The sequence below is a fragment of the Anopheles maculipalpis genome, chromosome 3RL (genome assembly GCF_943734695.1).
Source record: "Anopheles maculipalpis chromosome 3RL, idAnoMacuDA_375_x, whole genome shotgun sequence".
In the NCBI taxonomy this organism is placed as follows: Eukaryota; Metazoa; Arthropoda; class Insecta; order Diptera; family Culicidae; genus Anopheles; species Anopheles maculipalpis.
The window spans coordinates 18,058,975-18,075,610 of record NC_064872.1 but is presented as its reverse complement, the minus strand read 5'-3'; the positions used below and the strand labels follow the sequence as shown (position 1 = coordinate 18,075,610).

General features: G+C 42.2%; 4 protein-coding genes across 4 annotated transcripts; 3 read left to right on the top strand and 1 right to left on the bottom strand.

Annotated features, from left to right (window-relative positions):
- The first annotated feature begins 323 nt into the window (after nt 1-323).
- Nucleotides 324-2,700, top strand: LOC126560446 (RISC-loading complex subunit tarbp2-like). The gene is given in 5 exon segments (XM_050216405.1): nt 324-645; nt 717-838; nt 876-1,211; nt 2,131-2,274; nt 2,416-2,700. Coding segments are annotated over 5 exon segments (1,209 nt in total).
- Nucleotides 2,701-4,806: 2,106 nt separating this feature from the next.
- On the top strand, nt 4,807-6,430 carry LOC126560445 (interferon-inducible double-stranded RNA-dependent protein kinase activator A homolog). Its single transcript, XM_050216404.1, has 6 exons — nt 4,807-5,134; nt 5,226-5,349; nt 5,516-5,807; nt 5,876-6,019; nt 6,100-6,351; nt 6,425-6,430. Exons 1-6 carry the CDS (start codon nt 4,807-4,809, stop codon nt 6,428-6,430), a joined length of 1,146 nt encoding a protein of 381 aa, XP_050072361.1.
- Nucleotides 6,431-9,064: 2,634 nt separating this feature from the next.
- LOC126560443 (methylosome protein 50-like) lies at nt 9,065-10,361 on the top strand. The gene is made up of 3 exons (XM_050216403.1): nt 9,065-9,456; nt 9,526-10,064; nt 10,142-10,361. Exons 1-3 carry the CDS (start codon nt 9,091-9,093, stop codon nt 10,359-10,361), a joined length of 1,125 nt encoding a protein of 374 aa, XP_050072360.1. The 5' UTR covers nt 9,065-9,090.
- A 1,713-nt stretch (nt 10,362-12,074) lies between these two features.
- LOC126564754 (short/branched chain specific acyl-CoA dehydrogenase, mitochondrial) lies at nt 12,075-13,339 on the bottom strand. The gene has a single exon (XM_050221854.1). It carries the CDS (start codon nt 13,329-13,331, stop codon nt 12,078-12,080), a length of 1,254 nt encoding a protein of 417 aa, XP_050077811.1. The 5' UTR covers nt 13,332-13,339; the 3' UTR covers nt 12,075-12,077.
- Nucleotides 13,340-16,636: the final 3,297 nt, after the last annotated feature.

Genomic DNA, 16,636 nt, shown 5'->3' with positions numbered 1-16,636 from the left:
TAACAACACCTGACTGTCAAAATACCCGGAAAATATTCGGCTTGGATTTTTTCGCCATACGTCGAGGAAAAAAAGTTAATTTCTTTAATAAAAACTGCCTCAAAAGTGGTGCGCTTACATTACAGTGTATACACTGATCGTGAGCTAGTAAAGGGAAACAATCGCCACTAGAATCCCTATGCTAATGGTAAGTAAAGGCATCGATTCGGTAAGATGCCTTCGCTCATGTAAAGCGTTTATGATTATAGCGGCTGGCGGATTAGGTGTAGCTGCTGCTAGTGCTGGATATACTAATAATACATCTTCGCGTACACGCACAGGAAATGGAACAGCTCAGCTTGAGCATGCCGCAAACAATGCTAGTCATTCCGACGGACCCCCCACTCGGTGCATCAAATCCCCATCAAGCGTTCTCCAAGAAAGCATCCCGGAATAAGAAACTGATGAAGCAAATCGAGTGTTCCATACCGATCGAGGAAGCGCTCCGGACGGAACTTACCTCGAACAACATGAAAACGCCAATATCCGTGCTGCAGGAACTGCTCAGCCGACGGGGCATTACGCCACAGTACGATCTGATACAGGTGGAGGGAGCGGTACACGAACCCACCTTTCGGTATCGTGTATCGTACAAGGATAAAGATGGTACGACCGTTCTGGTCGTTATCAGTCGGTAGATATTTCTCTTATCTTAATTTGAAATTTTTTACTTGCAGCATTGGGTACGGGAAAGTCAAAAAAGGAAGCGAAACATGCCGCAGCCAAAGCATTGATAGAAAAGCTGACCGGTATCTGTTTTACTGATTATCATGGCGCATATGTGGCCGAGGAAATTCCAGTGTAAGGAAGGAGTACGATGCGATTGACCTTTAGAGATGAGGTGTTTAATTCATTAAAAATGTTTTTGATCCCTTTACAGAGTCAACGATGAGGAGGAACCGACTGGCAACCCGATCGGTTGGCTGCAGGAAATGTGCATGGCAAGACGCTGGCCTCCACCAACTTACGAGACGGAAACGGAGAAGGGACTTCCGCATGAGCGCCAGTTTACGATATCGTGCGTAGTACTGAAACATCTTGAAGTGGGCGAAGGCAAGAGCAAAAAGATCGCAAAACGACAAGCGGCACAAAAGATGTGGCAACGGCTGCAGGATCAACCGTTGGAATCGGCCAATAAGATTGCGCTGTTGGATGAGGCCGGTAATGAAGAGGTAAGGCACCAGGAAGGCAGACAGGCCAGATAAGCGAGGGCATAAAAGGGCACAAAGAACTGGGTGTATTATGGTGTGTCCGTGCTAGAGATGAGAAAACTCAATCTTTTTAATGATTTTAATCAGAAAAGATGAGTAGGTAAAGAGATTTAAATCATTCACTCACTCTTTAAAGGTACATTAAAAAAAATTATTTATTTTATTTGAATATGACGGCTCTCCGCCGTATTGTCATACATACAAAAGTAATGCACTAACATATTTTTTTTTCTGGATTATACTAACTCACTCTCTGTGCCGACTATTGACTTACTTTTCTCGCTTTATACTCACTCACTCAGTCTATTCGGTTTATACTCACTCACTCACTTAGTCTCTGTGCCGACTCACTCTTTTCTCATTGTACTCTGTACTCTGTGTGCAAAGTAATACCATCAGGTGAAAACCCTTCTATGCATAGGGTCCAACTATGCACACTCCTAAAATAGCATCCCTAGGAACAAAATCTTGCTTCACTATATAAATCTTGCACACTATAGTGAAAAGGGCCTTCTCAGTACAGTGAGAAGCATTATTTTGCTCGATAGGATCACTGGCTCAGAGGGTGACTGAATTAGTCAGTGATTGATTGAGTAAGTATGAACCGAACAGGGTGAGTGAGCAAGTCTATAGTGACTCGCTCGAGTAACTCATAATAATTGAAGAGTGAATTATAAAAAGAGTAGTTTCACATGTAGGATTAAACTCACTCACTCACACCTGAGTGTGTGTGTGTGTGCAGATACCCTTTATGCTCACATTAGAATACGGCTTGAAAGCACGTGCATTAGTACCGCACGGAAGATAATAATTGAAGCTCTGCCTTACTGCAACATTTTGTATTTTTTTTGGAAATTTGGCCTTCTGTTCTGTATTCTAGCTACGCCAGCCTGACTTTGCTGGCCGGTACGAAGGGCTAAAGGATGTTTGCATACCGATACTCACGAAAAGCCAGAGCCAAAAGGTGTCCCAGTTCCACAAGGCGCTCAAGTCGCGCACGGGCAAAGTGTTGCAGCAGTTGCAGGTGTGGAGATATGTCACTTTCTTCCCGAATGTCGAAGAGTTATGCCTGTTGAACGGCGGTTGCGATAGTTCAGTCATAAGGCTACCATTTTCATTCCTTACTTTTTTGCTTCATCTTACCTATTTCCTAATCTCAAAATAGCACATAAGGTTGTACGATAGAAGTATCAACTACACTCAACTGCTAGACGAAATAGCTAACGAGCAAGGGTTCGATGTGACGTACGTGGATATCGATGAGAAGTCAGCCAATAACGAGATGCAGTGTTTGGTGCAGCTGTCCACAATGCCGGTTGCCGTGTGTCATGGTAGCGGGCTTACGATTCAGGAAGCTCATGCATATGCAGCACGAAATTCGCTCGAGTATCTGAAGATAATGTCCAAATCCTATACGGTAAATGTGGTTAAATTTTGTGGTCTCGACTAAGGATTGCCTAAAAAATGTGCTTTCTTTTTATTTTTAGAAATGAAAATATTTTTCTGACATCGCTGGCAGAACGATATATAGCCCATGCTTTAGCCGGCAGGTCGGCCACATTCTGAAATACGATGGACACAAACCCATCGTTAACGTCGACGCTAGGACATTATGTTCAGTAGTGAACGTTCAGAAAACGGAAATTTAGTTTCTTTCGTTGACACACATACACACACGCAACCACATATTTGGTCTGTAGTTTTTGCTTATTAATGTTAAAGCTTATATTTTTTAACTGCATTTTTACTTAATTCAATTGTGGAAGTATCTTATTTTTTTCGTATCTTTTATGTTGAAAACCTAAAACATTTTTCGAATTTGTTTCTGAAAATAATTAAGAATTTTAAACGTAATTCTCGAAAATGTTAAAATTGTAGTTAAAATGATAACAATTTGCTTTAGCTACACGAAACGATTAATGACGGTTGAAAGGGGAACAATTGTAACTCACAACGACTGGCAAAGTCATTCAAATTCTTTGAAAATGTTGCATGTTGCTAATAATTGTGTACAGTTTTTCGAACAGGTGTAAACGAAGTTTCAAATTTACCTAAAGGTAAGCTTTACTGAAAACAAAGAATATATTTTATTTATGTATTTTATCAATTTGTTACAATAGTATTGTTACTTTTAGTTCTGCATCAAATTTCGAGCAACAATCAGCGTGAAAAATACTTGCTGGTTCATCCACTGCCTCCAACGGGTATCCGGAACACAATGAAAATACAATTATCCCCAAGAAACTCCGGAGATAAAGTGAAACTGATCTACGATTAATGGTAAATACTTATTTAATTTATTTATGTGTTTTTTATGATAAATATTATTGTGTCTGTATTATGATCCATGCATTCATACTTGATCCGAAAAAAGTAAGGTACTGAGGAACTGGCATTTTTTGGGCTTAATTTGACCGTAACGGCATATACCAAGAACTAAGGTCAATAGTTAATATAACCTATAATGGTGTCTAGTACTCTGCCAGTAGTGAGCACTGACTATCCAACTACGTTGCATCTGTAGTCTAGTTAAGCCATTCGATGGCCGACGTGACCTTAGAGATCATTAAGCCAAGAAGAAGAAGAATGGTGCCTACTTTAGCATACTGATATGTCTTGGTGGTCTTGTGGCTGAGGCAGCGTTGCTCATCATCATACGACAGAGAATCGAGTCTTCTCCAAAGTAAAGACGGAGTACATTGCCATTTTGAAGCGACATGTGATAAACTCAATCTTCGCTGGTGTGTATGAACTCACAAATGAAAGAACATTGACGTCGAGTAAGAGCTACAGTTATAAAATTCATTAGGGTAAAACACTAGGTTTTGAGATGATCTACTTCCTCTTTTTGGCTTAACGACTGACTGGCTGGATCATGCTTGCCATCTACTGGCTTACTGAACTTATTGATACCGAGTAGATGAATAGGCAGTGCAGATGAGATATGGTTACCGGTCCAGCCGTGTAAAGACCAGCCTCGAGACGATCTGGGAGTTTGAAATTATTTTAAACGATTTCTTAACTGCCGTTTTCAATCACCTGTACATGTGAAATGAATCACTCGTTCTACCTTCTACCAAAAAATGACCAAAACTAATGAACGCTATGTGTTTATGCACTGCTGTTTGGGTTATTCTCCGCTCAACGAAAAAAAATGCGCAAATGATTCCCAACCGGTAGAAAACTCCCTGATTTTTTATTTGACACCACCATAACAATACCTGACTGTCAAAAGCTGGAACCCGGAAAATATTCGGCTTCGACTTTTTTTTTCCATACCACGAAGGAAAAAGTTAATTTCTTAAATAAAAACTGTCGTAAAAGTGGTACCATTTTGTTACATTCGGTACATTATCCGTTGTTTAGTTACGTGAAACAATTGGCCCAACAAAATTGACGCTAATAGTAGGTAAGAGCTACAATCGGAAGGATGCCATTGCTCACATGCAAAGCTTTTACGATACTTGCTCTTAGCATGATGGCGGATGGCATGGCAAGTGTTGCATTTTGCGGTGTAGATATAGCAATAGCCAATTGTTTCTTTACGCACAGGAAAATGGAGCAGGAGAGCTTTTTGCAGGCAATGTCTCCAAACATGATTGGCATGATGAACGATCCACCGGTCGGAATTTGCAACGCTCACCAAGGGTTTCCGAAGAAAGCAGCACGCAATAAGAAAACCACAAAGAACGCGGAACGGTTCCTACCAATAGAGGAAGCGCTTAAGACGGAACTTACCACGAACAACATGAAAACGCCCATATCTTTGCTACAGGAGCTGCTCAGCCGTCGGGGAATTACGCCGCAGTACGATCTGATACAGGTGGAGGGAACAGTGCACGAACCCGCCTTCAGGTACCGTGTATCGTATCAGAATAAAGACGGTGAGTATTCATTTTGTTTTTTTTTTTGTGCTATCGCAAGGCGAGAAAGATTTAGTTCGTTTTACTGACTTGAAGCCTGATTCATTTGCAGCGCTTGGTACGGGAAAATCCAAAAAGGAAGCAAAACAGGCCGCAGCAAAGGCGCTAATAGATAAGCTGACAGGATCTTCTTTACACGATTTTCATGGTGCATATGTGATCGAGGAATCTCAAGAGTAAGAAGGAAATTAAATTCTTATATTGTTTAATTTGATGCAATTTGTTCAACGCATAACAGTGGCTCCTCTCGTATCTCTTATTAGTGTCTTATTTATTATTCAGGATTGCTAATATCCTATTTTATATCTTTTAACTTATATTTATTCTATTCTCTACAAACAGTACTAGCAATGAGGATGAACCGACTGGCAACCCGATCGGTTGGCTGCAGGAAATGTGCATGGCAAGACGCTGGCCACCACCAACATACGAGACGGAAACGGAGAAGGGACTTCCGCATGAGCGCCAGTTTACGATAGCGTGCGTAGTATTGAAAAACCGTGAGGTGGGCGAAGGCAAGAGCAAAAAGATCGCAAAACGACAAGCGGCTCAAAAGATGTGGCAACGGCTGCAGGATCAACCGTTGGAACCGCTCCAGATGATGGCACTGTTGGATGAGGACGGTAACGAAGAGGTGAGGAACCAGGACGCCACTAGAATATGGGTATGGAAACAGAATAAACCATTTGTTCTGTATTTTAGTTACGCCAGGCGGACCATGCTGATCGGTACGCATGTCTAAAGGATATAAATATACCGACCCTGTCAAAGAATCAAAGCATAAAGGTGTCCCAGTTCCACAAGGCGCTTAAGTCGCGAGCGGGCAAATTGTTGCAGCAGCTGCAGGTGGGAAGATTTCCGTTGAACGGTCGCTGGCAAGAATTGAATCACAACTTTAACGTTTCATTTCCGGTTTCCTTCTTTAGAATCTAAGCCTAAGCGATAGAAATATTCACTATATCGATCTGCTAGAAGAAATAGCTAAAGAGCAACGGTTCCTCGTAACGTACGTCGACATCGACGAGAAGTCTGTCAATGACAAGTTCCAGTGTTTGGTGCAGCTGTCCACGATGCCAGTTGCCGTGTGCCATGGTACCGGGCTTACGATTCAGGAGGCCCATGCATATGCAGCACGGAATTCGCTCGAGTATCTGAAAATAATGTCCAAATCCTATACGGTAAGAGTTGTTGAATGTTGAATGTGATCTCCTCTAAGGATTGCCTAAAAATATGCCTTCTATTTCTTTTTAGGAATGAAACTGTTTTATGAACATCGATATAGCATGAATAATAACTATTCTTTCTGCCCTGGCTGGCATTAGTGTAAAATAACCGGCAAACATCGACGCGAGGACATAATTTTCGGACATGAGGCGAATATTCGAAAAGTTGGAATTGGCTTTGGATTGCGTAGCAATATTTGTTATTGCTATTATTAGTGCATTTGTTATACTTTATTTTCCCTTTCTATTTGGTATTATCTTCTATATTTTTTATTGAATTTATCCTTTTTTCCCTTTTTATTTCGTATATTCTTTAAACATTAAAAAAAAGTCAAATTTAAGCTCTAAAACGATGAAATTGTGAAGGCAGGCCCAAAAGAATTATTTGAAAATTATTTACCATCTGGATAGCTTTTGTTTTTTTTTCAATTCCTATAGTATGGACAGTTTAAATCCCAGTGTTTATGGAACCGGTTCTACACTGAATGAATTATTGAACATAATTAATCTAAGATGCGTGTGGCGATACTTTCCAGTATTGCTACAATAAAAACCAACAGACAAGCTATACTTTGTATGGAACTAGTGGATTTCCTATTCAGATAATAAGCAAGAGGACAAACATAAGATAACTATCTTCTACGGCAGCGCAGGACAGTTTTAATACGCTTCTATTATTATTAATTATTCTATGTTCAAAACGCACCAAAAAGCGATCACATCATCCGATCGATAGATCGTGTTAAGTGTGCCGTTTATGTAAATAGTGTATTAAAGTGTTTCGGGTTAAATGCGGCAATGCGTATGTGTATTCAAATAAATCAGGAAATTATTAAGATAAATTTAGTAAGATATATTTAATTTATGCTTCTTTTGCTTCACCACCAGAGTGATAAAAAAGTATTATTTTATTATTAGTTTAATAAATGATAGATTTAATAATGCCAGATAAGATGCATTACTTTATTATTACTAATCTTTTTTCGTCGAGAAAACTAAAGCACAGGATTAATTATGTTATCGAGATACGACGACAACGTATTGAGCTCTTTGCATACTCTCACAAGCGTTACCGACGCGCATAACGCCATAAATCGTGGTTTAGAACGTGATTCAATACACAAATCTTCATCGCTTAAAAAATATCTTTTTTGAACTAAAATCTAACAACATCGCTAATTTCTTTGTCTCAAACAAAACTAACGATCGTGTAGTTATAAAACACTCATTTGTCCGAAAGCAAATCTTCAGCATATAAGTATAATAATAAAGGATAATCAATTGAGTCGCCGATAAACGACAACAGAATAAAAAGCGGGCGTTAGTAACATTTGGTGTAACTCTCATCAGTTCAGAGTTACTCCCGTTCCATGCATGCTTGTAGGAACATGGACATTAATTTGATGCAAAGTATAGAGATTGTTTCCTTGATTGAATAAAATAAACACAACAGTAATTAAATATATTACTCGAATGAAGGATAATATCACATTTGCTAAAAATGGCTGCATTTGCTCTTCTACGAAAAACAATTGATAGCTTACCAGAGTTCTTTTTTTTTGAAAATTGGCAGTCTTTGCGTTGTAAAATTTATTTATTTTGTTTTTGTTGTGTGATAAAGTGGAATTCGGATATGAATTCAAATATGTTATGATGGTTATATTATATTGAATTTTTGCATAACCTCTCCCGTTTTTATGGCTTTATAAATGATCATTCCTTTCCTTAGTGACCAATCGCTTTGATTTGCAGCGGAATAGTCATTTTTTATAACGGTAGCTTGTGTTAGAAGATATTCAATCCACGATCAGCATATGGACACGGGTGAAAATACTTTTGAACATGTCTTCACTTACATGTGCTTGTGTAATTGCTTGAACTATACAAGACCGAGTAATAAACCGTTTCGTTTGGATTGTTTGGAACCATAGTAATGCCTTGCGAATGATTATCCGACACATTTCTTCGCCTATTCGTACTTAACTTTGTTAAAAGAAGTAAAAAGAATAAGAAGAAGTGTAAAAGAAGTTGTTGTTTACTTTTCACATTCACTTAATAAGACATATAGGTTCGGAAAACCAGTAACGGAAAATGCATATTTTCATGCAAAAAGTATGTTTGGCGCTTGATAAAAAACAGAATATAAATAGAAGGTTTTATTTAAATTAACAACTAAATCTTATTATTTATTTACAATTCACGGTCCAGTTATGACGGTCCAGTACCATATTGTCAACTACATCTTATTAGTTAGACAAAAAAACCTCATTTTTTACATTTTCAAACAGACATGACCAGCAGATCCGGGATAATGCATACCTACAACTCCCATACGTATGATCGTATGATCTTATATTATAGAACGTCGAGCGTCGAACGTTATGTTGTATTATAAAACATTTCATCTTATATTATAGAAGTTATAGAAGTAAGGGTGTATTTTTGGTCATTGAAATGAAGGTGAAAAAAAGGTTAATGAAGGAAATGAAGGAACTTGTGGCTGCGATCTTCTGAACAGCTCATTTAAAAGCTACTAGATACAAACTGTCATGCAAGCAATACGAAACAGCTGACATTTCTGACGTATTGCTTGACAAAAGTCAAACATTTGCCGGCAAAAACACACGTTCTTATCTTCCCAAACAGTTGCACCAAATAAAAAGCCGCTAAACACATCGAAACAGTTCTGGCACCATGGATTACAACAGACATGTCGATCTGGTATCGACATATGCTGTACCGAACACCTATCAGCCACCGGAAACGCTACCCGAGCTAGCGAAAAGTACCGACTATCCGAACATGAACTCGTTGCACTACCGGCTCACGAAAGCGGTTCCGTTGCCGGAGAAAAAACTGCCCCCCTTTCTAGATCTGGCCACTGTTAATTGTGAGGGTAATGTAATTGTGGCCGGCAATAACTATACTGGCCGGCTGTGGGAAGGTGGAATCTGTGGTTGGAAAACGACGGCGGATCTTTTCCAGGAAGAGAAGATAAGCTTCAGCAACCGGTGCGATGCGATCGTGACGGCACTGTGCTACACAGTGGAGGATGCTTTGGTAATTTGCTTATGGTAATTTACCACCAGTAGTAGTAATGACTGTGGATTTCCTTTCTTCCCGTTGCAGTTTATTCTGGGCAATGATAGAGGATCGATCGAACTGTGGTCTACTGGGAATGCAATTCGAGGACCGGGTCTCTACATGGTAGACAAACGGAATGAACATATCGGCGCCATTACGGCACTGGACATATTTCATAACACCGAGCGGACCGTGATTTCTGGATCGGTGGACGGTTGCATCAAGCTGTGGGATTACAGCCAGGGTGATTTGCAGTCAACCAACACGTTCCAGAATGCTCATCTCGGACCAATTACGTCTGTGTCCGCCGATTGCATCCAGAACTCGTTGGCCGTAAGCTGCTCGAAAGACCAGTCTGCACTGTTGTGGGACTTCCGGGAAACGAAACCGGCTGTGGCACTGTACGAAAAGCACGATGTCCCGTTTGCAACGATCCGGTGGTGCGATGAAGGCGTCTGGAATCGATTGGTAGCCATTGGAGATGAGATGGGACGTGTGCACTTTATCGATACACGGCAACCGAACGTTTTTCTCGAGACGGTACCGTGTTTCGATCGGAAGGTTCACAAAATATCATTCCACCGGTAGGTCGTACTGGGTGTTGGGGATTCGAATTTATGCATTTCATGCTTTACTTTTTTGCGTTTTCTCTTTTATGCAGCAAAAACTTCGCTGTGCTGGGAAATACGCCAGAGGTTAAGTTTTTCGACGACAAATCGAAAGAGATTCTGGTGGAAAACAGTGCTTCGAACTATGTTCGTGATATTGTTTGGGATGGAACGAACAACGACGACCCAACGATTTCCTCCTGCACACTGATCGGATGGGATAGCTACGTAAAGCGGTTAACACTTGAAGTGAAACAGCCCTCAAGTGAGTGAATGTCAGTTTTGAGTAATTGCTTAAATTCATAACAAATTAAAAAATAGCAAAGATCACCAAGAAACATTGAACTTCAAGTGAAAGCTTTCCATTGGGTTGGGAGCAAAGAGTACATGATGATGACCAGTATATTATCCTAATATACTAGCTAGCATAGCAAATATTTAAACACTCAAAAGGAGCAAATGATTGTACTAATGACTGGCGGATTTAACGATATGCGGACTGATCCCAGAAGAAGAGAAAGAAGACAGGCAGGCTGTACGGTGATCCCTGCGAACGACTTAAAAAGACTTTACGTGACATGACGGGGAGTATAGAGCGAAAAGAGAAGAGCAACACAGATGCATCCCACGTCGGCAGGTGTCACTGGGCATCCAAATCTCTCCTCCGAACCATTTTTGTAGCCAACATGACCAAGTCGCAGAGAAGGTGATCGAGACAATCCCATCTGGACCTTTCCCTCGTAGTGAGGACTGCCTACACCAACTACGCGGTCCCGCAAGCTACCAGATGCCCGGCATGACCTGTTGCAAGGTCGTTAAGAATCCAGGAAAGAAGAAGATGGTGAAGTGATGGAGAATACATCACGAATTTAAGAATCGCTTCACGATCAAGATGCGATGCGTCACAAAACGACCGGTGTAACCTTTGTGATGTTGATTGAGTTCTATTGATCAGAACTGTTGACTCTCAGTCAACACAATATGTTGACTACTTGTTTACACGTCTCTTTTCTCAAGTTTATTTTCATTTTCTATTGCTTTTGATCTCAAACTGGTTCATTTCTGTTTATCGTGTCCCTTTCGTGCAATTCTCCATTGTGAACCAATTCGCGGTTTCAGTCTTCACACCCAACACCCATTAGACGACATCAGAACAACAAATTCACACCATTTAGCTAACAAAAACGTTCCACAAATAGTTTTTCCTTTTCGACAGCTTTATTTTCATACCGGAAAGTAAAGACCATTTTATTAACAGTCAACCACTAAATCGCGGTACATATAGCTACTACACAATGTAAAACTCCTACCAAAGGGTGGTCCCTTTTTCTTTTTGTTTAACGCTTTAACTTTAGAGTTCCAGCAAAATCGAAACACTCTTGGAATGTTTTTTTTTAGCATAATAATAATTGCTTCACGTTCGTTCACATGCCTAAGCCTAAAAAAATCGTGCAGTGTCGGTGTCAGGGTCTGTAGTCAAAGTTCGTCGTTGGTCCGTTCATGTCCCATGTTTGCTGTATGTCCACGCGTCTCGCGCCACGTGTACACGTCTTCGTAATAGTAATTTTTAACCATAATAAATGCATCCGTTTTACACAAATTCACCTTTTTTTGTTTTGCGCGTGTTTCACCCGATTGCCCATAATCAATGGATAGTAGTACCGATCAGGCCAGTCTGGGGGTCTGATGTTTCTATACTTATGCTACACGCGTTATGCGCATTATCATAACGCATACACCGAAAAAACAGCACGAAAAGTGGTGTGTGTGTGCTTGTGTGTGACTATCGTATGCGGAAGACAAATAAAAAAATTGATATCTCGCCGTCTTTCGTATCAGCGTGTGTGCGTAGAATGATGATGTAGTGTACTGGAACTGGAATGTTCTCGTCTCGTGAGAGGCTCACCACCAAGACGCCCTACACAACAGTAGTTGCGTAATGACCCGCCTTCATCATGTGCGCCGGTGCTAACTTTGTGTACGCGCTTTTTACGATTGATACTCCTTCTTCATGACCTTGGCGATCGTGCTGAGCTGCATGTTGGTCGTACCCTCGTAGATGGCACCGATCTTGCAGTCACGATAATACTTCTCCTGCGGGAAGTCCTTCGTAAAGCCGACGCCACCCATCCAATCGATACACTTGACCGTGGTACGTTGGGCTACCTCCGATGCGTAGAATTTGGCCATCGCCGCCTGCTTCAGGAAAGGTGCACCCGCTTCCTGCAGACGGGCCGCATTGTACGTCAGCAGCCGGGCTGCTTCAATTTCCGTTGCGATCGTTGCGATCTGATGCTGCATGCTCTGGAACGAGTACAGATCGGAACCGAACTGTTTGCGCTCGAGCAGGTAAGGGATGGTCGCGTCCAGACAGCCTTGGGCCAGACCGATCATCTGCGCCCCGATACCGATGCGTCCTTCGTTGAGAAAACCGGCCGCATACTGGTAACCCTTACCGAACTCACCGAGGATGTTCTCCTCCGGGACGCGCACATTGTCCAGATGCAGGGTGCAGGTACCGGACGCACAGATGCCCAGTTTGCTTTCTCGCTTGCCAACGGTGAAACCTTCGTACTCGCGCTCTACGATGAATGTCGTAATGCCACGGTAGCCAGCGGAGGGATTCGCATTCGCCATAATCAGGAACACACCGGACAGATCCGAGTTGGATATCCACATCTTGGTACCGTTCAGGACGTAGTGGTTGCCATCCTTCTTGGCAGTAGTTTTCAGCGAGAATGCATCCGATCCGGCCGATGGTTCCGATAGCGCAAAGCTCCCACTGTACTCTTGGCTCAGCTTCGGCAGATACTTGCTCTTCTGCTCCGCCGTCCCGAGTTTGATCATCAGCGAGTTAACCAGCGTGTTGTGGATGTCAACGAACGCGGCCGTCGCCGGACACACCTTGGACAGTTCCTCCACCACCAGCATCGTGGTCATGAAGTTGCACGCACTGCCCCCATACTCGTCGCTTACCTCAATCCCCATCAGCCCATTGTCGAAGAGGGCGCGCACCACGGACGGATCAAACTGATGCTCCTCGTCCATCTTCTTCACCAGCGGGGCGATCTGTTCCTGGGCCAGTTTGGCCACCGTTTCCTTCATCACCAGCTCGTCCTCGCTAAGGTAGGTTAGGGGCGAGGTGGCACCGGTAGCCGTGCCGAACGACGAGCTGGCGAACGTGCGTGGAGCACCGATCGAGCCTACCGAGCGGACCACCTGGCGGAGAACGTTTTGCAGCATCTTGGGGGAGGGTGGCGGAGTTTTTCCTTTAACGGACGTAAAGAGGCACTAGCAGTAGTAGCAAGGAGCAAGGCAGCCACAACCAACCGGCCACGTACGAGCACACGAATCAACTGACGCGCCCCGGTCGCTCGATCAACCGCGCAAGGTCTCTACGTCGTTCGCGAAAATTAAACTGGCAACGAGGAGGCAACACACCACCAAAAAAACATAAAACGGGTTACCAACCCACGATTACGCGCTTGCACGGTGATAGTGGTGTCTGCTGTGGCTGGAACTCGTTTGTTTCGTGTGTGTGTGTGCGCCGTTTTATGTGGCTTGTGGTGGTTATGTCCTCTAATTTGCTTTTGCGTGGAGACCTGGCGGTAAAGGGGAGGACAGAGCGTGAGCGAGTGTGTGAGCGGTGCGTACATTCGCACACACACACACAACAACGATCGATCATTCTAATGCCGCGCGATCATAGTTGGCGGCTAGTCGATGGTTGCCATTAGAGCATTAGAACGTGCGTCGAACGGAATCACGGATAGTGCGCCAATAGGGGAGATCAGTTTTTATTTTTTGTGTTTTATGTATTTTTAAAACTATACAAAAATCATAGAATTATATACATCATAATGAGACAATGTAACCGGTTGGTAAAGACGGGATCTTGAAAAGTAAGCTAAAAAATAGTTCTTTAATAAAATAATTTGCTAATGACACACGACTGCTCCACAACGCTCCATAGTGGAGCGCACAAACGATCGGGACAACACAACACAAACAACTTTCCTTCTTAATTGACGACCACACGAGCCCTAAACCACAGCGAGTGAGACGAGCCCCAACGTAGACAGGGCCAGGCAAACGAATGGAACTGGACTCTGTCGCAGTAACGGCATTTGTGTGTGTGTGTTTTCCCTCCAAAAGAAAAAAAAAAGAACACACAACCTGCCCTTTGGGAGCACGAGGGGGGTAAAGACGCAAAGAGGGTTCAAATTTTGCGGTACAAAGAACGAATCTTTGCCGACGATAAGATAAGATCGCGGGAGGCAGGTTATTTGGTTACGGTGGTACGTGGTAAACACCTTATTTTTTGATTGCCATTGCGTGTGTGCCTGTTTGATACTGGCCGCGTGTAGTCAACGGCCCCAACCTTGAGCGATTGACTGTCTGGAGAAGGGAGGGAACTAATGCGCACAAATCATCCGCTGGTGATGTTATCGGTCGGTGCGGATAAGGAAGAGACCTATTTTTAATGTTGTACCAGTGAGATGCATCTAGATTGTTTCTATGTGAGTTTCTGAATAGCGGTATTGGAACTTTAAAAAGGAACTTTGTGTAGAAAATCTAAACGTTCAAAAATAGAGGACCGTTCTTTCTTCTTTGATCATCAAACGGGAATGTCTCAAAGAATTTACTATCATTTGTTGGGATCAAGTGGCCTACCGAAACTAGGCGAATCTAGGAGCGGCATTGCATATAAATATAGGACTTTCTTCTTCCTATAGGAGAAACATCCTTTGAACAGTCCATTTCGCAGAATGTCAAAGACTATAAATTTTCTATAATGCTCCAGATTCACCATATTCGCGATATCCAGGTTTTGAGATAAAATCATCCAGGATTAGACCGCCGATAGTTTCCAGTTGAGGTACAGCGGCTAAGATATTCGGTAACGGTGCTGATCTTTTGCATGAGAACCCCCTTGATCAACGGATGGCAGAGCCCTTTGGAGACCGGAAAGGATATTGGGGCTCTTAATATCAAATTCAAAAGTGCTGAACGAGGCCTATTTGCAAGCTCCCGTTAAGATATGCATCCAGTCGGTCATATACGTCGTTCACCATTAGAATACTCATTAGACTGAATCTTGATTTTACGAATAGATCCAGCCATCCTCTGCTGGTTGTTCTCTAGTCCAAAAGTTCCAAAAGCAGAACAATTTCTTATCTTCATTTCATTCAGCATCTGCTAAATATCACAGATAACACAACATTTGCTTCATACAAACTCTGTTAAATAGTACTACAAAATTGTCTTTTATTTTGCCACGTTAACGTAAATGATCATCTAAAAAGATGCATAGCACACACGCACACCCTTAGGCGAAAACAGATGACGGTGCATAACAACTGTATCAAGGCAGGGGGCAGTTCGTCAAACATATTTGCAAACCACTATCTCAGTAGAAAGCGAATTTCACAACAAGCGAGGCTCTGCGATTGTGATTTGATCCCGCTCGCAAGGGAACACCGCCGAGTGAAGGCAATCTAAGTCGAATCTTCGCGACCAGTTCTGTATGGTTGATTGAATTAAATAACATTTCATTTCGCTTTCAAACAACAGTACAGCGCCCTTCGGGTCCACTTTTACTGTGTTTGGCCCGTTGGGACACACACACACACACACGTAGAAAGCGTTCTATAGCGGTGCGCGCACTGTTACCAATCGCATAGCACAGCATCGTGATTGTGTTTTGCTTAACCTTGATAGGAAGTACCTTTTCCGGAAGCTCTTTTACCAAGTTACCCGGCTTATGTTACCAATTACTGACTGACGAAGCAAAAAACGTGTCAGCAGTGTAGTGGATTTTGCATATCAACTGACGGCAATACTCATACATTCAAATGCCGGTTTCGATTTGTTGGAGGCTTGGCGGCGGTTAAAAGGACGTCATCGGAACCGGTTTTAGCGCAAACGGTGCGAAAAGAAAACATTCACCCAACGTGTTATTTAGTTTCTCAGCAGTTTAATGAACCGTTTTTGCTGTAGCTCAACGTTAACAACTAATATATTTTGGTTTTATTGTGAGGTCATTTATTAGCGGATAGATTTGCTGCAAATACGCCTGAGTCATGGAATGAGAGTAAAGTTTGAACAAATCTATCCGCATATTAAAGTTGTATAAACAAAACGCAATGGGAAACATTAAAACGGATTAATCTAATTCCTACACAACGACACGGCGTTCCCTTTCATGTAACGCGATATGTATAAATCCTAGTAAGAATCTTAGTAATTTAGGTGCAAAGTGAAATCTCTTTTGCTCTACATTTTCGTAGGTTTCCTCCCTCCTGCCTTAAATGCTTTAAACCTATCTATGCGTGTAAGCAGCATATCTGGTGGACGGGTGATAATTAAATGAATTATACCGATTAAACGACGATAAAAGAAAAAAAACACGGAACTATTACCGTTTAGTCTCTATCAATGCTACAACACACCCTTGATTCGTTTTGTTTTGTACCATCGGAAAACTATCGCATGAAAGCATCTGTCCGAGAACCCTGCCCGATCGCTGCTTAATACTTCGACAGAGA